A 24,578-nucleotide genomic window follows, 5' to 3' on the forward strand; every position below is an offset into this window, starting at 1 on the left:
TCGAGGATTTACTTTCGAGTTTCGCTTAAAGTACACCCTGACAGATCAATTGGGATATACCAACCCGCTCGGGGATCGGTTTACGCGACGCGACCGCAAATGTGACGTGCTAGATGTGACATCCGCGAGGTGCCGAAACAAAATGACGTTTTTAATCATCGGTAATGCTTTCCCTGATTATTCCTCCCACCTTTCATCCGTCATTGTTCGCTGCCTCGTTCTATCATTCCAAACTTCAGTAGTCTCAGTTGCAAGAAATATCTCGGATGCGAGTTTTACAGAAACGCCTGAAATGTTGTTCCCTAAGAAGAGGAACGGCTCGTTTTTACATAATGAGACTTTTCGACAGCTTTGTCAGAAACTGATCGAAGTAACAATTATACATAAAGGTGGAAAATTGACCATCTCACTCCACTGGATAGCATCGCTAAGTGAGTATACCCAGAAGATGGAATACCTCCCTAACGCGAAAGAAATTTATAAATTTCTGCCTCCATATTTTACACCCTACGCAAAACGATTTCCTTGTTCGAGACCTAACACGAGTCTAACTTTCGCCTTTGCGATTAAACAAGTCGAAAGCCTCAGTCGGTTTCTGCAGCTGTGCCACATCGATCCGAACTTGCCGAAAATCGTCGATTTAATCGAGTAATATCATCGAGTAATCTGATCTATGCTTTCGACGATTGACAAAAAATATTCTTGCAACCAACATTACCCCCATCTACAGTATCGATAACTTCGCCTATAATCTCTTTCCCCACAAACGAAAGAAAAGTGTATAGCATAGCGTATATGACGTATTTAGCGTGTCTGTATATGTTTGTGTGTGTGTGTGTGTGTGTATTTGTTTGTTCTTTTTATCGTGTCGTGCGTGTTCTGTAACTGTATGAGTGTACATGGTATATGGGTGTACGCGTGTGTATACATATACGCGTGTGGTATATATGTACGTATATGCCGAACATACGCGTGCACGAATGACCGTGCATACAATGTACATACCTTTAAAAAAATACTTATGATCCCTATCGATATACGCATATATTTTTAAAGGTATACATTTACACGAGCAGACATACGAGTGCGTGTACATACACATGTCATAATATATAGATACATGATAGAGTAAGCATGTAAACAGTTTTTTTTTCAACATCTCCTATATGTCATTATTCGTTAATAATTATTCTTTACGATCATTAGCATCGTTATCATTAATATAAGGTTATACGCGACGAAAATGATCCTCCTTTCAAATATTACTTTTTTTTTATCCTCTACCCTTACTCTCTTGCTCCTTCTCCTTCTCTCAATCTATCAGAATCCTTCCTTCAAAAGCTTGCATAAATTACTTCCCTGCTTTCACCCTCTCTTTACCTCTATTTCTCTCTCTCTCTCTCTCTCTCTCTCTGTCCCCTTCTCTCTCTCTCTCTCTCTCTCTCTCTCTCTCTCTCTCTCTCTCTCTCTCTCTCTCTCTCTCTCTCTCGCTTCTCTCTTCCTTTCTTTCTTTGTCTCTGTTTCTATTCTGTTTTTCAACTCTACAATATTCTGCACTCTTCGAACAAAAAGTTTCAAATAGAGACCATGCGCTTTGGCCTGGAGTGTGTATCCCTACGCTGTCGGAAGGATATTCGACTTCAAACCTGCGATTATATACTAATGTCAACGCCTTTATTCATTTCCCAAAATCTCATGAAAAGATCGTTAATCTTTGCCATATTATATTTAAGATGCGCTATTAACATGGCGTAGGGAAAACTTGGAAAAAATTGCTTTCCAAGCACTCGGAAATGTTAACTCTGTAGAGCTTATCTTTAATTTTTTTTTTTTTTTTAGCGAATACATCGCATTTATATAATGTTTGTATAATGTTTCTTTGTCATTCATGGCGAAACGTCTAACTGAGAGAGATAAAAGATGCTCTCGAGCCAGATGACTTTAGATTGTGTGTCACAAACAAATTGCCAAGTTTTCTCTGTTTTCAGGCCGACAACCTCTATTACAATTCCATGGAAATCGTAGCAGTATCAATACGGGAAGTCGAACATCCTCCTTCAATGCAGGGAGACGTTAATCCGGGGCACTGGGAATAAGACGGATAGAAAGCGCGCGAGCGTAAAGGTCATTTAACAGGCGTTCTTATTATTTCGAAACGGACGTGTTTCAATGCGCGTACACGTCTGTCATTTCTTCCAAAGAAAAAGAAAAAAACGCATGACGCATATGCAACATCCAAATGCGCATGCGGCACAGTCACGACACTACTATAAGCTTACTATCGTAATTTTTTTTTTCCATTATCTATCGTCTTCGTCTATATTCTATTCAAGATTAGCTCGTAGGGGGGCACGATCTTACCAATACAATGCTAAAAGTTTACAAGTATACAGGTCATGTTATTACAGTTAATAATTTCTTTTATTATCGTTACAATCATTACCAACTTTACGTCTATTACCTTATTACTTCACACTAAAATATGATAAAAGTAGATCGATCGATTCTCATCGTATCGTGCGATATATTTAAAGCATTCCAACGACTGTAGGAATTCCATTCCACTAAAATCGAAATAACTTGTCGGTAGTTCTCGAGTGAAATAAATGGTAGCGGCGTATATGCTCCTTCGTATCAAACAATTAAAAACACTCATTTATATTGTTCAGTTCTCCCTTTTAGTAGCTCTCGTAATAGCGATCTGACAAATTATTAGTCTTCCGATCGCGTGCCTCGAGATTCGATGATCAAGATAATTACACGTTATATAGGACTTTTATTTATTTATTTATTTATTTAGTTCACCCTCTAATTAATTCGTCCAATTCGCTAATGCACTCATGGTTTCATTCAAAAATCGCTGATGACTCACCAAATATACTCTTCCCTAATCTGTATGTATACGTATGGATCCCCGTGTGTATGTATGTGTGTGTGTGTATGTGTGTAAATATACATGCTGAGAGAAAGAATAATATGCACGTGTGTTTGTACGCTGTATGTGTATTTGTACGAATGTGTGTACGCGTCGATTATTTTATTCGTGCGCATACGTATCGTGTAAATCGTGATAATACCCTCTTTGTATGTGTGCAATCACTTCCTCTTCTTATAGTCTTTCCTCTACCACGATATATGTACATATACACACACATATATACATATATATGTATGTATATATATACATATATATAGCGTATCACAAAGATCACGACGTATTTCGATTATACAAGGCAAATGACAAACGTTTTAATAACATCATCATACATACGTTTCCCTTCGTACAAAACACAAATATTAGGCAAAAAGGAAAATGTATATAGAACAGTTTAATTCTTTAATGAACAGTATTTCACATGTGTTTTTGCTCTTGACATTAAATCCAAGATTTATATATTTATGTTTCACCGGACCTGCAAAATTGCAATAGAAACAGAATTAAAACAACACATACACATGTTCAAAGTTATTCATCAAAGTTTGCACATACATGTATACATCTTTTTATTTGCTTGATACTTGTGTTTTATAACAAAAAGAAAAAAGGATGAATATACAATGACTATTTAACAATTAAAATATTTGCTCGTTAGACATTTACTTCATTTTGTCGAAACGCGCGGTGACTTTTGGGATACTCTTATTTTCTCGCACATAGCAGCGTCCTTAAAATAAATATATTTTAGAATTTTCCTTACATCAAACTCACTCGTTTAAATCCCTACGTTGTTTCCGCATTACTATATATGTTTATATAAGACAATAATTACCTTGTTCTATCAGACTCGCAGGAAAATCACTTTGTAATTATAATTTGATACCTTAACTGTTTCTATGTAAACGTAATTTAGAATATCTCGTGTATATAACACATTTGTCTCTTATCTTAATCCGGTGTGTCTCGTTTGAAATTATTATTTTTACTGCCTTAAACTCGCGCCACACGCGTGAGCGATTATCACACTACCTCAGTACAATGGCGACCTCTTCTTTATTATCTGATCTCACGTATCGTCTTAATGTGTGAAGTAAGCTAGTAAAAATTTGGTCTATCGGAATTTGTCGAGAGAAATCGTGTATCAATCCCTCATTCCTGATTACGCGCGAAAGCAACTGCTCATCCATTGATACCCGATTGTACGAAATGAAACAAGATCAATTTGACAAAGAGCAAATTCGCAAACGGTGAGGAAACGATTCACCCTTTTCTTTTTTCTTTTTTTTACCGCGAATAAATATATACGTGTGCGTGTGTGTTTTCTCCCGATTAACCTGCGACGCGTCCCATCACGGTTGTGATATTATGTGTGATATTTGTTTTACGGTAGATCCCTACGGTCCGTCGAAGGAAAAAATGTGCATCCTGTGGCTCAGTCTTACCTATCTGTTATCGAACGACGCGATTCCGTCCGAAGGTTCATGGTGCAATCGTATAAAATAATAAAGAAGAGGAACTGCAATGTGTTTTCGCGATTTCGAGGATTAACGATCGCGCTATAAAAATGCAATAGCCAATAATATACATCGTCTCGCGGTACCAACTAAGTTATATTAACAATTAATTAAAAACAGCAGGGGAAAACTCATGTGTATTAATAGTCAAAGTGCTTCCTTGGTAGATTATGATACGAGAGTGTAATACGTGTAGTTAAGTTAGGTAATATTTAATTATACAACCAGTCTTTAGTGTGCGGGACGCTAAACGTGCGTTAACGTTAGAATAGACATATCTCACAATGTCCCCGGAATTACTATACATTTAAAGACATTTCTTTAAATATCAAAATACTTAACTTGCTTTGCAAAACCTAACTTCGCATGCTATGTTTTTATTGATGAAACGAATACAATTAATCCGCGCATTATCTAGTTAAGTTAATAGAGAAAAAAACAACAATACCTAACTTAAACGGCTGTAATATTTACGATTTCCTGTTTTTTTTTTTTATATACCGTGTTATTAATCGTATGTAAATTGAGATGAAAGAACGTCGACACGAAACGCCTAAATGCATGAAAAACGGAGAGAGGTGTTTGCATACGACTGTGTGCGAGAGAAAATGTTACATATTGTATGGATTCTCGTCGATTGTTAAGGAACGAAATATTAACGTAAAAGACTAGAAGCGCGGATGTACTCTCAAGAATCGGCGATATTTACATCGGTCACTTTATAATTTATCATATTAAAGAAAAGGGGAAAAATAAATAGAACAGAGTCTTAGTATAAAATCAAATATACAAGTGAAAATTTATATAGTAATTGATCTCGTCTTTGTATGTATATCGATATATATATATATATATATGTGTATGTGTGTATTGGATTCACACATGCAACAGATTTAAAACTGTTAAAATTATATACAATTTAATGATCAAAACGGCAGCGACACGATACATTTTTGAGAAACAGTTTACACTGCGATATATATCTATGTATATAAGATGCGTATGTTTGATTTTTTCACTGTATTCTACTATAGTGTCATGCGAGAAATTGTCCGTTCCAACGAGAATCGTAACAGAATCTACTAGTTTCTCTTCTTGCATTGTCTGACGTTTCATACAATTCCAAATAACCAACATAGCTACCGTCAACTCTTGTCCCCGAAATTCATCGGAGAATGATAGTACAACTTCAAAAAAGCCTCCGATGTTCGAGACATTCTTTCTCGTTTTCTCATTTCTCATTCTCATTTCTCAAAGTCGTCATTAATGCAAATCTGATCTCTAGCGGTCTCTAGCAGATATCGGATATTTTCAAACACGTCTAGTTTACAAGAAACAAAGGGTAATTCAATCCACCAAAACAATGACCGATTGTCGAAAGTTTCGCAGGTCTTTCAATACTGAGAACCTAGCGTCTGTTTAAAAGGATTACCTAACCAAGTATTAGATACTGGCGTAGAAAAAAAAAAAAAAATGAAAAGGAGTGAGTGACTCAAAACGGTGAGAGGAGATAAATGAAGGAAGAAAAACAAGTTTTGGAGAAAAAAAAAGAAAAAAAACAGTAATGAAAAAGGAGAACAACAACAACAACCCTGAGAGCAAGCCATAGTTCGCGCAACCGCGAATGAGGCAGGTAATAAGAACGGCTAGAATCAAAGTATCTCTTTCCCTATATACTACGTATTACATTAATTAGATGCGTCTCGTCTCTGTATTTGAAAATACTAATAATATTGCGTCAAATATAAATATATTATTTGTTATTAGTGTAATCATCAATTATATTCGAATAGTCCCGCTAACTTCCGTCCTGCCTTCATTTTGTCTTCTTTTTCCCTTTCTTTTTCTTCCCATTCTTTTTTTTTCCTTTGTTGCTTAATTCCGTTGCTACCACTTCGCTCGCGCGCATACTTCAACTACATCACCGTCGTAGTCTAAAATATATGTATATACACAGTTGCGGCAAAGGCAGCTGTGGCGGCACAACGGGCTATCTGTTCTATTCAGTTCTCTTTTTTCTTTAATATATTCCCCCTCCCCCCGTTTTTTTGCGATATTCGAACGTAACAATCTCCGCGGCCACCACATACACCGCGCGAACTATTACTACGCGACGCGAGTGAAATCCTATCGTCGTCCCAGCCCTCTTCTCGCGCTCAAGATTCTCACTAGGGACAGATATCGCACGCCAAATCAATCGTACAAAAGGAAGCGATGAGCGAAACAATGGCAAACGCGACTCGCTTAAACCTTCAAAATCAACACAAACGCAAAAATGAAACGCATAACAAGACAAAAGTTGACTTCAACAAGCTCCCTCAATTAGCACGCTTGTATTTATGTATGGATCTAGCTTTCCACAGCTCGATCCAACTCTCTAAACAAGTCACTTTTACGTTTCGTTACATGTTTAATTGTGTAATGTGTCGGCGACGACCTCAAAAGCTTACACCCCAGTCGCGTTTATCAATGTTTCGTTCATTATTTTCGCTCGACCGATTAGAATTTACACAATATCTTTTCCGGGCAACGCTGTCGCTGGTGACAGAGAAATTGTTAATATAAAATTTCTAACAAAATACAAAATGTGCCTCTAAATTCGAAATCTCTCGACATGCTAATAAATATGGTAATAGAAATAAAAAAAAGAAAAGAAAAGATCCAGCTTATTCTACACAACTGAATGCAATGCGATTCGACTTTATTATCAGAATACATAATAATCGATGACATGACGGGGAAACAAATAACAGAAGATAAAAGAAAACGAGAGATAAGAACACTCGTGTTACACTTAAAATATAAATGAAGCCTTACGCTGTCGTTCGATGGACAAGAAAAAGAACCTGGGCAATGGTAAATTACGTTATATGAGATCACATTTACAACACTTAACGAAATTGTTGGATTCGTAACTGTAATCTATTAATTATATTTTTATCTGGTAAAGTTTTAATTACATTATTATAATACTCGCAATCCTGATTGAAAAAGTAATAAGACACAACGCGATCCACTCGATAATAAACGTGAGCATTGGGGAGCACTCTTCCGAAATATTCTTTGTTTAGATCTATGGTAAATCCTACAGAGTAAATATAATTAAGTCATATATTTAATCAGGTAGAGTTTTCAGATCGATGTCCCCCATCGAGATATCCACACGATTACAAAACCCCTCCCTCCACCTTAACTATCAATATGATTTTTATCTCGTTCTAACGAGAGCTAAAATTTAAACACTTATAAGCATCATCATACAATATTTGTAATTCTTGTAGACAATAATAATAGCGTAAGAATAGTGCTTTTCTGGTAATTGCGATAGGAGCAATAGCAATAGTAAATAGTGATAAGTAGTAATATGGTAATAATAGTTATACAATAGGAATAATAATATAGAAGTAATGATAATAGTAACAATCATAATTGTATAGCCTTATAGACATGCCTAATAATAACTATCATAAATCCGAGGTAAAAAATAAACCAGTTTTCACATCTGGTGCACTGTATAGTCGAATGGAACAACGACCATTAAGTTCTTATGATACAATTTATAAAAATCCATGATTGTTTTATTTTCCTCCTTATCCCCTTCCGTTTGTATTGATATTGTCCTCAAATCAATGGAAGTAGAAAGGTACAATCGCTAAACTAGAGAATCGAGAAAAGTCGCAATCAAAACAAACAAGACAAAAAAAGTAGAAGAGGAACTGAGAGAAATACGTATTAATATACTACTAGTGATATGACATGAAAATAAAAAAGGGAAACGCTCGCAAAAACCGCATCGTGCATTCAAAATTTATAGATATACATACACCATATTAAAATGATCTATATATATGTATATATTTTACATTTTCTTGATTTGCAATTACTATATCAGTATAGGTCAACCTGTGATCATCTTAATTATGCTTATGATCATATTAATTAATCGTTAATCTGTTCTTTTCTTTGTTTCTTTGCAATATTACCCAGTATAACAACTATTTATTAATAAATACAAGATCGTGGAGGGACGAGTGTCTCGAATGTACAAGTCACTCGCTGACTTTCGGAGACTATAGTTTAATATTTCTCTGGTTTATTTTTATCATCTGTTATCAAAGCGCCTGTGCTACCGTTGGTGCTACCGGGAGGTGAACAAGCATCGGAACTTATGCCATAGGCATCCCCTGAGAAAAAACTTCTCAAACAAGATCTTATTCACCTCCGTCTAAATGCCATTAACGATAATGATTAGCATTTTTTTCTGACTCTTTACACTCGCTTTTACTTATTTTATTTCTTATCAATCGCGCTCATTGTCTATTATTCTTATAATACTTTTATATATAGCGCTTTCTGCCCTCTATCCCAGTGCCATACAAACTTCGCTTGCGTCATGGGTATGTATCCTAATTCTGCTTCCGTTTACTTTATTTACTTTACGTTATTTTAAGAGAATTTTTACTCTTTCCTCTCTTCTTTATTTAATCCAATTATATGACTGATCATGGGCCGTTCACGCGAGCGATCGATCAACGAAGAAATCAACAAATCTCGAAATAGCCTAACACCTTCTATTTTTCACGTTTCCGTTTTTCGTTCTAAAAATTTACACTTGGACATTAACGGAAAAAAAGAAAGATTTCCGTACAGAAGTGGGAAATAGACCGCTCGCGGACGACATGCTGGCTTGAATAAGAGACATTCTTTGCCGTCTATCGTTGCTGTATTTGACTTCTATATCTTGTTTTTAACATGTATTTTCCTAGACGAAGTAGTCATTGCTCTAATTACGGCTTTTCTACAAAAATACATCACGTAGCGCAGAATTCTTTAAATCATAGAAATTTCTAAATAGCATTCCTGATGTACGATGAGTGACACAAAACGACAGGGAATGTCTCGTCTCATAGCGCAGGCTCACGATCGACGTACAGTTTGCAGTTGTTCTGAATACGAAGTAAGAAATAACCCACGAGCAAGGCCAAGCCATTTAGCGCATTTCTCCGCCACGGCTCAATTAAAATGGTCATGAGGTGGGCCACTCTTTGAAATCAAAGCCTTGTTGGCCAGGTTTAGGGGCGCTGGCGGCATACCCACCTTGATTACTTTCTCCGGCCTGATACGAACGTTGAGGATAAGTGGTGTCGGCATAATTACTGTATCCGGAATACCCAGTATAATCTGGAGTCTTGGCCGAACTGCTGCTGGACCCGGGTGCACCTGAGCCAGTGTTCTGTCGCGAGTATATGTCACCTGAAACATTCGTCCGTAACACCAAATCACCATATCACGCTTGCCTAATCATTGACAGCTTCTCGCTAGAGAAAAACGTGTCAACAAAATTAAGTATTTTAAACAATAAGGTACTTTGTACTGTTGTCGAAAACGTGTTAACAAAGTAAAGTACTTTAAACAGTAAGATACTTTGTACTGTTGCATAATTGTGCGACAGTAAAAATAATTGGAACCACAGGGTGCTCGAGAGATTACTAAAGTTATATAATTGCGGTTTCCTTACAATAAAGAGAAAAAAAAAAGAAAAACACGATAAAAAACAATCGAGTTGACAAGAAATGTGAGATAGCACTATACATTTGTGTGCGTGTGTATGTGTGTGTTCACAATCCCACTCATCAACTAGAAAAACTGACTTAAATAATGAAATTGGAAAGAGACATTCACATGGTATGTGCAAATAATTGCCAGTAATTGCCACAATACAAGACTTATATCAATTGAATATTTCTCTATATCTAATTCTCTATATCTAATTAAACGAACTATGATCAATCGATAAGAAAACACCAGGTGAACATACACGTATTACACACAACAAGCAGATATTAAAAATATTACAACGATCTCAAAGATTTGGAGACGAATTGATGTCGGTTGTAACAACTTTCTGTTCCTTTTTATCATGACACGTTTAGAGTAACTAACTTCTTATAATCAAACATCAATAACAAATTATGTTTTTCGTACAGAACGACATTAATTCGTCATTATTCACATAGACGACAAAGGGACTGAAAGGAGAGAGAGTAGGATCGTACTATTCTACGTCACCGTTAATCATTTAATTTCTTTTCTCCTTTTTCTATTTGCTTTAATCTTGAGTATTTGTAACGATTATTGTCGTTCCATGACATACTCAAATCTTAGGAAAAATCCTTTGTCTCTTGAAAGAACTCTACCCGAAAAATCTATTATGATATTAATAATATATAGATCTTGCAATTATAAATATTTTTTTCGTATCTTCAACATCCAACGTATCCCCCAAGTGTGTAGGCTAATAATAAAAAAAAAAATATATATATATTGAAAAAGATATTACGAAAGTTGCAAAAATATGCTTAAAAGTTTTTGTCTCAATTTATAGCTATGTATATTAAGCAATTATAAAATAATGATAAAAATAAATACTTCTTTTATTCATAAATATTTTTCTAAATATATTAAAAGAAAAAAAAAAACACGCATATGTAACAGTGTGACTTTTCATTTACTAGATCTAAATTTAGATTTAGAATAACGAATTTAGTTCCCTTTAACATATTCCTTACAATATCGAGTGCAGCTTTAAATTGTATTGTTGATTGGTACATGCTTCCGAGATTGCTATCTATACATACTATAAGCATGAAAACGCGGAAAAGATAAAATAATAAAATATAATAAAAAGTTTGCAAAGGAGAGGAATACATCGGGATGCTTCAGGGACTGCTGGATAAAAATAAAATATCAATTTATTGTCAGGGCTCAGAAATTATCGTCACTAATATTCTAGGCGTGACCCATAAAGCCGACTCGCGAATAAAACATGAGATTACAGAGCAAAACACGGTAAGAATAACAGCGAGCAGTAGTGCATCAAGCATACACAGCAAGCATACGACATTGTTTTCAATCCCAAGGTTGAAAATATGTAACGACTGCATCGGCTACGCCCACGTTATCCCCGTTCAATCGAGCTGCGAGCAAAAGCCACTGTTTATCTCACAGATAATGTCAAATTATGTTTCGAATAAAATACATTAACTTCCGAGCCCTATTTTATAGCTTGACATTATGTATTTATACGACGCAATATGCAAATCTAATCTACTTCCTTCAACCTCCATATTAGCTATTATTACACGATGCATTGAATATGACAAATTCCTAGTATATTAGTTATCAAAAATATAGTCAAAAACGATATATCAATGCAATCTTTGCCATGAAATAACTGAGAGCCACATGCTTATAATGCGTGTACTAAAGCAATTAAAATAGTTTCTCAATTTCTGTTTGTGCAATAATCATTAAAGTCATCTATGACCGATACATAAAAATTATAAAAATATTAATACACGCGATTTAGCGCGTTGTATAGATCTTCCCAACCGATCCTGTTTCAAACAGAAAAACAAAACCTTACCAGTCCAAAGACGGAAAGAAACTTGCTGTTATATGAAAAACTAATTAGTGAAAGCCATTGAGAACTGAAGGAAGTCTATCACGTCAGAGACGAAGGAACAGCGACAAACATTACATGTATATGTATATATATTTTTGACAAGCATTAATGTTTTTCACCAAATATATGAAACGAAAAAAAGAAAAAAAATAACGAGTACTGTATGAAGTTACATCGATGCAAAATAGATCAAGTTGCTTTAGCTAAACTCGGTTAGGTCAAATGGATCTATCCGATGCCAAAGGGTGGAAAGAGGAGAGTTTGTTTGACTGAGCTTGAAGACTCACCCTGCGGGCCAGAGGGGTTCGAGTTGGAGTTGGGCTGCGAGGAGTTGGGCTGAGGGGGCTGGGGTGGGGGCTGGGTCCCAGGAGGAGGCCCATTCTGTGGCATGTTCCAGGAGCTCCAGGAGCCCCCAGGCCCGCCTCCCGCAGCCCCGCCAGTACCCGCCGTGGGCCCGTAGCCCCCTGAAGCGGCCGTCGCCGGCCCACCTGCGATCATCAACCACACAAAACATGTGTCACCGACCGCCGTCACACCTCTTATCATTCTTTTTAATTTATATTATTTTTCTTTTATTGTCTTTCTCTCTTATTTGTTAAAAATATATTATGGTGTCTCTATAATTTTTCAGCGCTATTCGAGAATGTGTCGCTCTTCTCGACAATTTAAACGTTCATGCTTGGTTCTCTTAACAAATAGCGTGAAGAAGAAGAAGAAGAAGAAGAAGAAAGATGAAGAAGAGATAAGAGGATAGATGATAATACAGTGATCGGACGCAAAAATTGTTCTTACAAAAAATATATGCTAAATCTGTATGTGATTTTATAACGTATGAATATGATACTGATTATCACCAAATGTACGCATGTTGACGATTATCATTAGCAATGTTAGTATTCACTACTTAAGCGTATTATTGTACCGTTAGAACTTAACTCGTGCTTTAAATGGTGCTTCGAATTTATATACTTCGTGTATTATAAATAAATGAAGTGTAGTTTTATAATAAATATAGGAAAAGATGTAAACGAGTCAGCTTCAATGCAGTGAAGAGGATCGCTTGCTCAAACTTGAAGAGAATCAAGCATAAACTTCGTAGATAAGATTATGAGGTTTAATATTTCGGACATGTAAAATATGCATTACGTCAATCCAGACCAATCGTTCAAGTCTGATTCGCAATATTTGAGATATTTAATCATTGAAGTTATATTGTGTGTACTTCTATATACACATGTATGCATATTACATTATATTTCTTATAGTTTTTGTAAGAATATGATGTAAACATATTATTTTTCATAAATCATTGTTATATTGATATAGAGATAAAAATGTTACATTTGGAAAATCTTAATAAGAAGAAATTATTTAAGTATCATTAGACATCTTTTGTATATCAAATTTAATTAATTAATTAATTAATTAAGATTGTATATTCGTTACATAATGTCAACAAATTTAACAAACATGTAAGTCTGGACTGACATAATTACCTTTGTTTTTTTTACTTTCTTTACATCAAAATCATCCTATTGTATTTTCTTTCTATATTATCAACCTCCAGGGGGCGTCACAAAAGTTAATCGCATTATATTGCGATTTGTAGATTTCTCATGTTCTTATCTCTTTCTTTCTTCTTCTAACTTCTCCAAGCAGGATGGAAGAGGAAGGGAGTAGGATCAAATGTTATGTTAATAATTATAGTTATGACATACGATCTGTACCACCTTATTGCTACTCGTAATAAGCCTAAATAATTTTAATGTAAATGAAGTTGATATTTCATGTGCAAAATTAACAACTCAATTAAATTAATAAAATCGATTCAAGTTGAAAAATTGCCGATCTCTTGAAGAAATTTAGCTGCGCAAATATCACAGCTGTTAATAATTTCATATAGGATATTTTACTTTCGAAATATAAAGTTGAAATATCAACCTCGTTTATCGTCATGTACCACGTATGATTAAAGTAATAAAATACGCTAAATTATATGTAATATGTCAATGATATTCTTAATTCCTACATTGAAAAATATCTCTTCAGACCTTGTGTTAAAATGTTAAACAGACCTATGACCATCAACTCAGACATGAAATAAATAAAAGTGATATGATGTGAGACTGATAGATATGCGAGTTGAACTTGATTAATTAAAATATTATTATTAATTCAATGTTAACGTCCTAGATATTATTACTATAGTGATAATATTTTTAAATGAAAATCTATGGTATCATCTGTTTTGCCTGCTAACTAATTGTAAATACCTAATAACAAAAGTGAGACATTTCTTTCTTTTTCTTTCTCTCAAGATTTCAATCGTCTTTGTTAAAAATCAAATTAACGTAAAATCACAATGGAATAAATGGAAGAAGATATATCTCGTATATGGATATTCACAATTATTTGTAAAACTCACCGTAACTTCCATAACCTTGAGTAGCTGCCGCAGGTTGAACGTTATAGCTACTACCCCATTGATGCGGTGGAGGCGGAGGTATTTGCTGCTGCTGCGGAGGTCCTGGTGGTGCTCCCCAGCCCTGAGCGTTATACTGAGTACTGTATCCAGCGTATCCACCAGTTTGAGGGCTGGTTCCCCAACCCTGATACTGCTGCATCATATTCCCTGGCGGGCCCATCGGTCCCCCCATCATCGGTCCACCCATCTGTCCGTTCGGTCCACCCATCGGTCCCATGTTCCCCGCCATACCCATCGGTGGGCCACCCTGCTGAGGCGGGCCCCATTGACCCTGATGGCTATCATTCATTTTGCTTGAAGAATCTCTCGGTTCTGCACGTTTAATCTCAACCTGAAAAGAGCAAATACCACAGATCTACAGTCGTAAGGAATTTTTCTCCCCTCGTCAAACAAAGATAAAGCATCAAATCTGCATTGAACGGATAAAACAAAATAAATAAATAGAAAAAGCGTAAAAATGTATATATGCTATCATTTATAATTACAAGTTACTGTATACTTTAAGCTAATAAGTGCTTATTATTGTTAATTAAATTTACATTTTGTATTCGCACTTATATGCTGCCTTACATATAAAAATAATATTATTTCTAATTTATATTTATATAGTAGAGAAAGTTGTTATACTTGAGTACTGTGTTTATATCGTATACTAAACATCTTTCTACTTGAGCAGTATTAAGTAGTAAATAAAAGATATTAAACATTTATATATTATATAAGAGTTCATGTATATATATAAAACATAAACGTTTAAAAATGATTTTATTTATTACTTAATACTGCTATTTACTAAATAATTAAATTTTCTCCTTGCCACTTCCATATAATAAAGTACACATACACATTGGGTGAATAAGTAATTTACGACTAGAATTCCTATATAGCAATATATTAATAATATATTTATGTATGTATATATATACTTATTTCCTATTAGCTGTAAAAATTATATTCTAATTAGTAACGCGGTTTAATCATATATTTATGTTCTATACCTGTTTTCCATTCAGATTGACGAAATGCTCCGCTACACATCTGTCCACTGCTTCTTCATCCTCAAAACTTAGGAAGCCAAATCCTGCCGTCCAAACGTGAGAGTATAATCAACAAAATGCTCGCCGAAATAATGCGAGAAAACAATTCTTTTACAATATTTAAAATGTGCAAATACACATTTAAAAAAGTTATACAGTTCTCACCGTCTGCTCTTATAATATATAGCATTTATTAAACAATAAAAATTCTTTCATTTATATTACTTAATAAGTAGAATAGACTATAACCGCTTTTTATAATTGCGCAATATAAAATTTTCAATAGCAATCTACTACACAACAGTCTCAATATTTATCGTTTCTACATGTAATGAATCCATAAAATAAGCAATTTACATTACAATAAACGAAACATCGACTTTATTTGGAATGTATCCAAAAAGCAGCGATAGCTGTAAAATATTTCAAAATAATAAGAAAATATCTCTAACTTATATCTAGTTTAATTTTCCAACAAATGTATCAGAGAGCCTCACTTATCTATAAATATAATTTTTAACCGAAGATTAGCAAAAATAGCACTAATGAATTTGATAGTTTAATCTAATGTTTTAATGTAAAACTTGAATTAAAATGTATTTAATAGCCAGCAAACTTAAGCTATTTATAACTTACAGTAGTATAGTCTGGAGAAAAGCCTTACACTTAATAGAAACTTAGCGAAATATTACATTTAATTTATGCATCTGTTTAATTTAACATGAAATACAGAAATGTGTATATAACATAATCGTGAAAGGAGCAAGAGATGTGTATGTGTGTTACAAAGAATAAATTAGAATCAAATATTGTAATAATACATAAATGCGCAATATCAGATTAATTTAAATTTTATCATTTAATCTTACGATAAGTAGTCACCTATATGTTTACATTAAAAATATAAGAATTATTAAATAAAAAACTATGAACTATGATTAAAAGTTTGTATTGACTACATATAATCAATAATAGAAGCAAAGAGACGTTAAAAACAACAAATAAGAGACAGATTTTTAATAAACAAATCTTTATGTAAAGAAATAGTTCATACAAAATATCTTTAAATTAAATGTGTTTATTGCTCATTGCATCTTTCACTGACTTTAATATCACTATAAAGATAACCCATATTGGCAATTAGTATATGTTCTAATAAGAATTTTTTATTTAATTTTAGTTGTAAAATTATGTTTAGTATGTCGACCGAGAAATTTTTCTAATAATTCAAACTTTTTTCTATTGAAACTCTTTATATTCATATTGTATTTATAATAACATTTTAAAACACTTTTATAAGTTATATCACATGAATTTTTTATTTTGTATTATTTAGAAAAATAACTCAATGTTTTTCGTCGCGGAAAGAAGTTTGTCATCCTCCTCAAAAATTAAATCATAAACTCTGATGAGAATATATTGACAAAGATTAAAAAAGTATAACTTATTCTAAAGTTATCTTTTGGTATAAGATTAATGGTTTTCACAGCTTCTTCTTCCTTCGAGACAGATATATATGTACATTATACATATATGTAATAAATGCAATATGAAAAATATAGACTTACATATGAACTTATAATTTTAACAATAAAAATTGCATGCAATAATAGTGAAAATTGTAAAAAAGAAAAATATGAGAACCATTAAAAACAGTGCTAGTGAATGAACCATGATATGAGCAACTTGCACTCACCTCTTGATTTCTTTTTTTCCTGGTCATACATTATCACTACTTCCATAACCTTGCCAAAGCGAGTAAAATAAGACCGCAGATCAGTCTCAGTCACATTGCTTGGTAAACCACCAAGGAAAACTTTTGGAAAACCACCACTACGCTTTGGCTTCTGAAGAGTGCGTGGATTACAAGGTTTTGGATCAATCTATAACATAAATCATTAAAATCAGACTTTACTTAACTTTCTTGTTAGCTTTTATGAATAATTGTGAATAAAAGTATAAAATTTTACTGAATATAATTTTCGACAATTTACACATTACATGAACATACCGTACGACCATCAAGTTGATGAGGACCATTTTGGAGAACCAAAGAAACGTTTGCTGGATCGCTAAATGTTACGAAACCAAACCCACGACTGCGCCCAGATTCGCTGTTTTTCATAACTACGCAATCTATTACTTCGCCATATCGGCCAAAGTAACGTTGTAAATTTTCTTGAGTTGTTTCCCATGACAGCCCACCAACAAACAATTTTCTGGAATAGAGTAAGAAAAAGTCTTAATATTACTAATATGACAAATATCATTTATTTGTTATTTTGAATGAAATGAATAAAATTTAAGGAAAATACATCAATTTTAATATAAAAATTATTAAACATGGAATTTGTATGCTATAAGTAAACCATAAATTTATCCATGCCTCTATTCTATAAAAAAAAAAAAAAAAAAAAAAAAGTTGATTGCTACATTAGAAAGTGCACAAGTATCATATAGAATTTTCAATTTTATATCATTAGCATAGCAGGAATAATAAACAAAAAGTTTATTTGCAAGAAACTGTATGTATGTATATATATATGTATACATATATATATATATATACACATATATATATACATATATATTTTTCTTTTTCAATAAAAATGAGAACAGAAGTTTTATAGAAAAGTTTACTACATATTATTTAAAAATGCCAACAAATGTAGCTTATCATAAAATAATAAATATCCTGATATGTACTCGTATCTTTAATTAAATATAAAACAATTTAATATTGTAACTAAAACAAATGCAAGATAATAAACAGATAATCATATGTGTTGGTTTATTAATATTTATATACATAATTTACTTTGAAAATAAGTATCTTACATGTGTGTGCAAATGCTTCAACATATAAAACAATTTGTTTATAATTTAAATTTATCTATTAGTTTTTTTCCAAAATGTAAAAAATTACATCATGAAATAAATATCCCACATACAAAGACAAATAAATACAAATAAACTGAGATTGAATGACGATAACTAAAGAGAAGTTAAAGCAACTTCACATATTGCATATACATCCTAGCAAAAATATTATACAATATTTCAAATATCTAAATTTCAAAATAGGCAGTGCCCTAGGAGCTTTCCTAAAAACCAAAATAAAATGTCACTTAAAGCATAGATCTGCATAAGGCTAGTGGCATTAAAAAATACAAAATAACCGATTGCATCTGCCTGTTAGTGTTTGAAAAATTCAATCAAAATTTAGAGCTACATTTGTCCGGTTGGCTGTACGAAATCGATATAAATTGATCAAGTCGCATACTCTTAACCTTGGAGGCGCCAAGATCCTCCAGACGAGCAACAGCAGACCGACAGTCTATCAGGAATTAGAGCATAAAAATAGAGAATCTAGTGCCTAAGGACACGAACGGTGAGATCGCTTTCGCGTACCGTGTGCTGCCATAAAAGAACGCATGAGAAAGAGAAAGAGAGAGAGAGAGAGAGAGAGAGAGAGAGAGTGGGGAGGAGGGAAAGAGGTTCGTGAAGAGAGAATGAGCGAGTAAGAGGGTGGCGGAGGGGGAACGGAAGAGACGCCAGATTTTAATGGAAAAATTTGAGGCCTATAAACCGCGAAACCCGACTGTGAGGTTGAGGCACGCGAACATGTTGCGAGTCAGGCATAGCCGGTATCGCACTCGTTGCATCGCACTCGCGCGGCGAGCCTCGCACCGCCGCCGAAAAAACGAGCCACCAGCCATGCCGCGAGGTATTTTCGTCGGTAGCACGACGATAATGCCGTCGCAGGAATCGTTCCAAACTGACGTGACCTCGCTAACGGTGAAACGGCCGGGAATGATCAGACTCCGAAAATCGCGGGCGATCGTAACACACGACACGTAAACTAGGCTCTCGCGCAGCAAAAATGATGGCTCCACGAGCAGGCGCTCCGCATCTTCACGGCTTGGTAGATGTCCGAGATAGTCACAGCAATATGAATGTACTCACCCCTTCTCGTCGTCGTCCATTTCGGTCTTCACTCTCATAATATTTCACTTAAAACTACGAGAATGTTGTAATTTTTAGGGCGCGAGTGGGAATATGGCACGATGCTTTAGTGCGGACGAGGGTAATGGCTCCCCACAATGAACGCGATGTCGAGAACAGAATGTAAACGTAACGAAGCGACGCGCGTCACTTCCGGAACTGCAGCTTAGTCAAATCAGCAACTGACGGCGCAACAGCGCGGTTATGTGGAATGCTGAAAATGCCGGTCGGCACAAACTCGAAGCTTTCGAGGAAAAATTTGCTACAATTATTTCGAAGGAAATATAAAACGTATGTATTCGTGAAATTGATATCGGACATTAACTTATGTAAATTACGTCCCCCTCCCTTGATCTTCTACATACGGTATTGTGAAAGAAGCACTTATTTGCGGCATGTGTATGCATTCCACACAAAATATATACGATTTTCATCACAATAATGAATAATAATTTACAAGTCCGATCCTACAATGTACACGTATCGAGGCTGTGAATGTTAAAATGATAAATGAGTACAGTGGTATCGAGTTCAACGATCTGCCGTTGTACTCAAATAGTCGAGGATACTGAAATGGCTAAACTCACGTCCTAAAGGAACTTTCCGACCAAATTCACTACTATTTCGATGCAAATCTGTGGACAAGCTTTATTGCACAGCTCAATCGGAGGAAATATATAGCCGTCCGAAAATATGTTCAATACAACAATAATAAAAAAAAAAACTAAATTTGTGATAGCAAAGTTTTGCCATAACTAATGGGTAAGGATTACGTTCCGATATTCACTGCCAGTACTGAAAATACATAGTTTGTGTCACCTATACTACAGATCTTCAGTGCTGGCAGTGCAAATCGAAACTCAGCCTAGCTTCGCCGAGCAGACTGAAATGGAGGGAAATTCAATTGAACGAAAAATCACAGAAGCTCTTGCAAATTTTTGTCCATATTCTATACCTTAAATTTATCGCTGTGCATGCAATCATCTAATTCGTGAAATTAATCATACGAAATAACAATACAATGTATTAATTAAAGGAGATTTTTAAGTAAATTGAACACAGTTTATAATCTTTGAAGAATCACATTAGTGCTGAATATGCAACATGTAAGCACAGGACTCTGTGAATAGAATTGGAGAGAAACAGAAAATTGATTAGATAGTAGTCAATTATAATTAGTTTATATATGATATTTTACATCTTTTTATTTAAGAAATATATATTTTTTGGATAGTTTCTTCATACAATTGAGACATTTTATATCTTTGTGAGCTTATTGAAACTTGTATATCCCGGTAACTTCATCCAATATGGCGTCCAATATGCGCATGTCAAAGAGAAGAACGTACAGGATTCGCAAGTCAATGGCTGTTTTGATGTCATGCTCCATCTTTGCTGGAAATTGTAGTGTCATTCATTTTTACGTGTGTGTCAGCGATCGCATTTTAAGACTGAATCAAATACAATAATGGCTCTGTTGATAGACAATGGGAAAAGACGTTTGCCTGATTATGATGTACAAGGAGCAAGAACAGTGAGCTTTAGTCCTTATGCCGACAACGGAGGGTAATTTAAATAAAAATAACCTATACTTTTATTTTTCAATAATCTAATGGTTTTAATTGTTAACATTAGACAACTATTTTTTTCTATAGTTTGATACAGATTGATATTTTTAATTATTATGTTGTCGTATCTCTTAATAGAATATGCTCTATGATATATTCTGAATATATTACTTTATCCTTAGGAGTGTAGTGGCTCTTGCAGGGGATGACTTCTGTGTTGTTGCTGCAGACACACGTCTCAGTACAGGATTTTCGATTTACACTAGGCAGCAGGACAAATTATTTCCATTATCAAAAACCACCATTCTAGGATGTTCTGGTTGTTGGTGCGATACCCTGACTTTAACTCGTCTCTTGTCTGCTCGTATGCAGGTATAAATCTTGTTTATTTGCAACATATTCAGGCTGTGTAAAATATATAATAACAGATGCATATGTGTAAATGCACAAAGTGATCATTAGTTATGTGAAAGACAATTAGCTATGTGTATTACACATCATATTCTTTTAGATGTACAAACATGAACATCAAAAAGAAATGTCAACTCCAGCAACCGCACAGATGCTTTCCACAATGCTCTACTACAAAAGATTCTTTCCATATTATGTCAGTAATATACTTGCTGGGTTAGATGAGAATGGAAAAGGATGTATATATAGTTATGATCCAATTGGACATTGTGAGAAAACTACATATAGAGCAGGTGGCTCAGCCGGTGCGCTTTTGCAACCACTTCTTGATAATCAGGTACATCTTAATCTTAAACTTATATTTTTTTTCTAGCAAAATAGAAAAAAGCTACTTTTTATTATCAATACATGGTACTATTTTTTTATCAGATTGGATACAAGAATCAAGAAGGCATCACTCCTGTGAATTTAACTCAAGAAAAAGCTGTGGCCATTCTAAAGGATGTTTTTACTTCTGCAGCTGAGAGAGATATATACACAGGTGATGGAATAACTATCAAAATTATTACCAAGGATGGAATACAAGACATTAGTTTTGCACTAAGAAAGGATTAATGGGCAAAAAAAATTTATACCATGAAAACCGCGCAAATACAATTGAATATTAAAAAAATTCTTTATTTGCAATATTTTTCTCATATATTCTGTGAAGACAGCACTGAGAAAAAGAAACATAGATACTGAGTATAAAGATCATTCAGAAGGGAGAATTATATTTAGAGAATATATGGAAATATAAAGAATACAAGTATACACACAGTGTTATTTCAAGATAGGTGTTCTTTTTATATTTTCCTCTATATTTTTTTTATATATATATATATAACTATATGTACATATATATATATATATATTTCTGCATTTTTTAAAAATTCTTAATAAACCCTTGCATACAATTCCTCTACATGGTGTTCAATAAACAAATATTGGATACTTTATTATAAATTAAGAATTATTTATTTTACCACTCAAGCATATTTTGTTCTTAATAGTAGCATCAATAATGTACACTTGAAAATCTGTAACAAATTAATTATGGAGGTAACTCAGTAAACTTTTCTTAATATTACAGTTTGTTATATCTGTTTGTTTTATCCTAAAATATCTTCTTTTATTTTCCATACGTAAGAACAAGGTAATTGTAACCTACTCTGTAATGCACAATATCAAAGTAATCAAAAGAAAGAAAGGTAGGGGTTTGTGGCTTTCCGTACTACCGTCTCCGCCGAAGTTCTTTCATAAGAACTTGTGAAATGTAAAATAGTTTCCTTCCCCCGAGATTCACTTCTTTGTCCCGGGGGTCGTTAACGGTTTGCCACGATCTTTACCGCGCAATTTAATTCCCAATACTCGCTCGATCTTGCCAATGACCATCTGGTTTGGTATTCCACGTCCTGCTTCGTAGTCGTTGATAACTTGTGCCTTCTCATTAACTTTCTGTAAAATATAGATGAGAATGATTAAATGTTAAAAGTACCTGTGTATTACGATATATTACGCCCTACTATTAGTTTCTAAAATTAAATAAATAAAATGCTGCTAATTAAAGGTCTGGAAGTAGTTGAGATGGAATGGGCTTGTAAGTTATAACTGGTAGCTGTGATATGGAGAGGCACAATGGATCGTGTCTGGATGCTGTGGACAGAGTTAATTTCTTTATACGATTATACTTATATTTTTATAATTATATAGAGTGCAAAAATATTTTACCGTTGCTAGGTCCTTTTGAGACAATCCTTTGCTTTGCCGACCCTGTTGAATAAGTTTACCAAGGTCAAGTGGAATTTTATCATGCTTCAACTCTTCTGTTTCACGGTCCAATTTAGCTGTGTTCTTCGTAGTTACGTGTTGTCTATTTGCACCACCACCCCCTAATTAAAAAAATTGGTTCAAAATTATTACATCGTTGCTACAGGAATAATGAGATTATTTATCAAATTTATATTAATATAATATAGACCTCTGTAGTGGAATACAATAGAGAACTTTATTTTGTCTCGAGCCTGTTATATTTCATAATATGTTGTAATACACTAGATGCTGTTGGTATTAACATAAAATTAATAAAAATGGCAACTCTGATTACCTAAAATAAATCATATAAGCTTCCACATATTTAATCTACACATAAAATATATATTTGGAGCATTTTCTAGCTAGCTGAAAATTTGTATTTATACACAGTTACACAGATACAAGATTTGTTTATCTTCATCTGTATTGATGGATTTTATATTTACAATATAATTAACAAAAATATTTTCTCTTCTCTCAAAAACATTATGCTTTGGTCAATAAAAATTGACTTGATTGTTGGAAAATTGTGACGCAATTCCGAATCATTGCTCCCGACATGAGAGTATGCAAAATTATTACTTTTCATAGGACAAAACTCCGTATTTGTTTGTTTGTAGTGACAACCGATTTAGATTGCTCAAGAAACTCATCCGAAAGATCGAACATCCACAGACAATCCGGTACTCACATTTTGCCTGTGTCTCCACGGTGAAACCTTGCCGCCGCGCATCGTTCACCGCCTGTAAATAAACATACAGTTACATCACAATCGACGCATACATGGTCATCGGCTGCTATCACTACGAACCACGTATATATTACACGCGCGTAAAAAACGTGGCGTATATTACCTTCTCGGTTTTCAGCGTGGACGCTTTTGGCGTGCGTTTACGTAAAGTAATAGGCGCAGTATCCCAATCTGACATATTGTAAGAAGTCACCGTGAATCGTCGGTTATCACACACGAACACGATATCACCGTCGTGGTTTTCCACTTAGCCTGCGCCGCGCTGCACCGTGCTCTCTCCAGCAAGTTCTTCGCTTCGCCGACGTTCCGAAAATCATGCGGCGCGGCAGCTCGATCGACCGCACGACCGACCGAACTGCTGGCGCGAAGCTGTGATTTCGCAAATGAAACGGCCACGAATAGTGCGATTTTGTCGCGTGTGTCGTCAAACGCAGACGAATTTGACAACCATGTCGCTCTCGGTTGCTGCTTACCTCGTTGTCGGCCGAGAAACAATCCGCGAAGTCTTCAAACATCGAAATTCGCGCTAGAATATATCAGATATTATTCT

At 34.4% G+C, this 24,578-nt stretch overlaps 3 protein-coding genes across 12 annotated transcripts in view; 1 reads left to right on the plus strand and 2 right to left on the minus strand.

The window, feature by feature from the left end:
- Positions 1-19,589, minus strand: part of Hrb27C (Heterogeneous nuclear ribonucleoprotein at 27C) — a 91,225-nt gene extending 71,636 nt beyond the window's left edge. For 6 of the 10 annotated variants that reach the window (XM_011146280.3, XM_011146262.3, XM_011146247.3 and 3 more), the window contains exons 1-7: positions 19,406-19,587; positions 17,451-17,658; positions 17,136-17,322; positions 15,401-15,483; positions 14,343-14,733; positions 12,205-12,405; positions 9,550-9,705 (exon numbers count right to left, since the gene is read on the minus strand). In XM_011146280.3, coding sequence (XP_011144582.1) covers positions 9,550-9,705; positions 12,205-12,405; positions 14,343-14,733; positions 15,401-15,483; positions 17,136-17,322; positions 17,451-17,658; positions 19,406-19,443 — 1,264 coding nt within the window. In that variant the 5' untranslated portion in view covers positions 19,444-19,587. Of the gene's footprint in view, positions 1-9,549; positions 9,706-10,987; positions 11,430-12,204; positions 12,406-14,342; positions 14,734-15,400; positions 15,484-17,135; positions 17,323-17,450; positions 17,659-18,722; positions 18,743-19,405 lie in introns of those variants that run through there. The other 4 variants (XM_025301371.1, XM_025301373.1, XM_025301372.1 and 1 more) reach the window with 4 other exon arrangements.
- A 1,210-nt stretch (positions 19,590-20,799) lies between these two features.
- On the plus strand, positions 20,800-22,254 carry Prosbeta6 (proteasome beta6 subunit). Its single transcript, XM_011146339.3, has 4 exons — positions 20,800-21,010; positions 21,195-21,384; positions 21,524-21,760; positions 21,853-22,254. The coding sequence occupies exons 1-4, from the start codon at positions 20,913-20,915 to the stop codon at positions 22,036-22,038; spliced, it is 711 nt and encodes a 236-aa protein (XP_011144641.1). The 5' UTR covers positions 20,800-20,912; the 3' UTR covers positions 22,039-22,254.
- An 84-nt stretch (positions 22,255-22,338) lies between these two features.
- On the minus strand, positions 22,339-24,386 carry mbf1 (multiprotein bridging factor 1). The gene is made up of 4 exons (XM_011146369.3): positions 24,132-24,386; positions 23,969-24,020; positions 23,194-23,354; positions 22,339-22,920 (listed from the first exon to the last, which is right to left on the minus strand). Exons 1-4 carry the CDS (start codon positions 24,204-24,206, stop codon positions 22,765-22,767), a joined length of 444 nt encoding a protein of 147 aa, XP_011144671.1. The 5' UTR covers positions 24,207-24,386; the 3' UTR covers positions 22,339-22,764.
- Positions 24,387-24,578: the final 192 nt, after the last annotated feature.

Source organism: Harpegnathos saltator, unplaced genomic scaffold (genome assembly GCF_003227715.2).
Source record: "Harpegnathos saltator strain DR-91 unplaced genomic scaffold, Hsal_v8.6 scaffold414, whole genome shotgun sequence".
In the NCBI taxonomy this organism is placed as follows: domain Eukaryota; kingdom Metazoa; phylum Arthropoda; class Insecta; order Hymenoptera; family Formicidae; genus Harpegnathos; species Harpegnathos saltator.

What these genes read in the sequence shown, in the direction of transcription:
- mbf1 (XM_011146369.3), bottom strand. Translation starts at nt 24,206, where the DNA reads ATGTCAGATTGGGATACTGCGCCTATTACTTTACGTAAACGCACGCCA. An exon ending in CCACGCTGAAAACCGAGAAG is followed by an intron (nt 24,021 to 24,131) that starts GTAATATACGCC and finishes GTTTATTTACAG; the next exon opens with GCGGTGAACGATGCGCGGCG. An exon ending in CTCAAAAGGACCTAGCAACG is followed by an intron (nt 22,921 to 23,193) that starts GTAAAATATTTT and finishes TATATTTTACAG; the next exon opens with AAAGTTAATGAGAAGGCACA.
- Prosbeta6 (XM_011146339.3), top strand. Translation starts at nt 20,913, where the DNA reads ATGGCTCTGTTGATAGACAATGGGAAAAGACGTTTGCCTGATTATGAT. An exon ending in CCTTATGCCGACAACGGAGG is followed by an intron (nt 21,011 to 21,194) that starts GTAATTTAAATA and finishes CTTTATCCTTAG; the next exon opens with GAGTGTAGTGGCTCTTGCAG. An exon ending in TCTTGTCTGCTCGTATGCAG is followed by an intron (nt 21,385 to 21,523) that starts GTATAAATCTTG and finishes ATATTCTTTTAG; the next exon opens with ATGTACAAACATGAACATCA.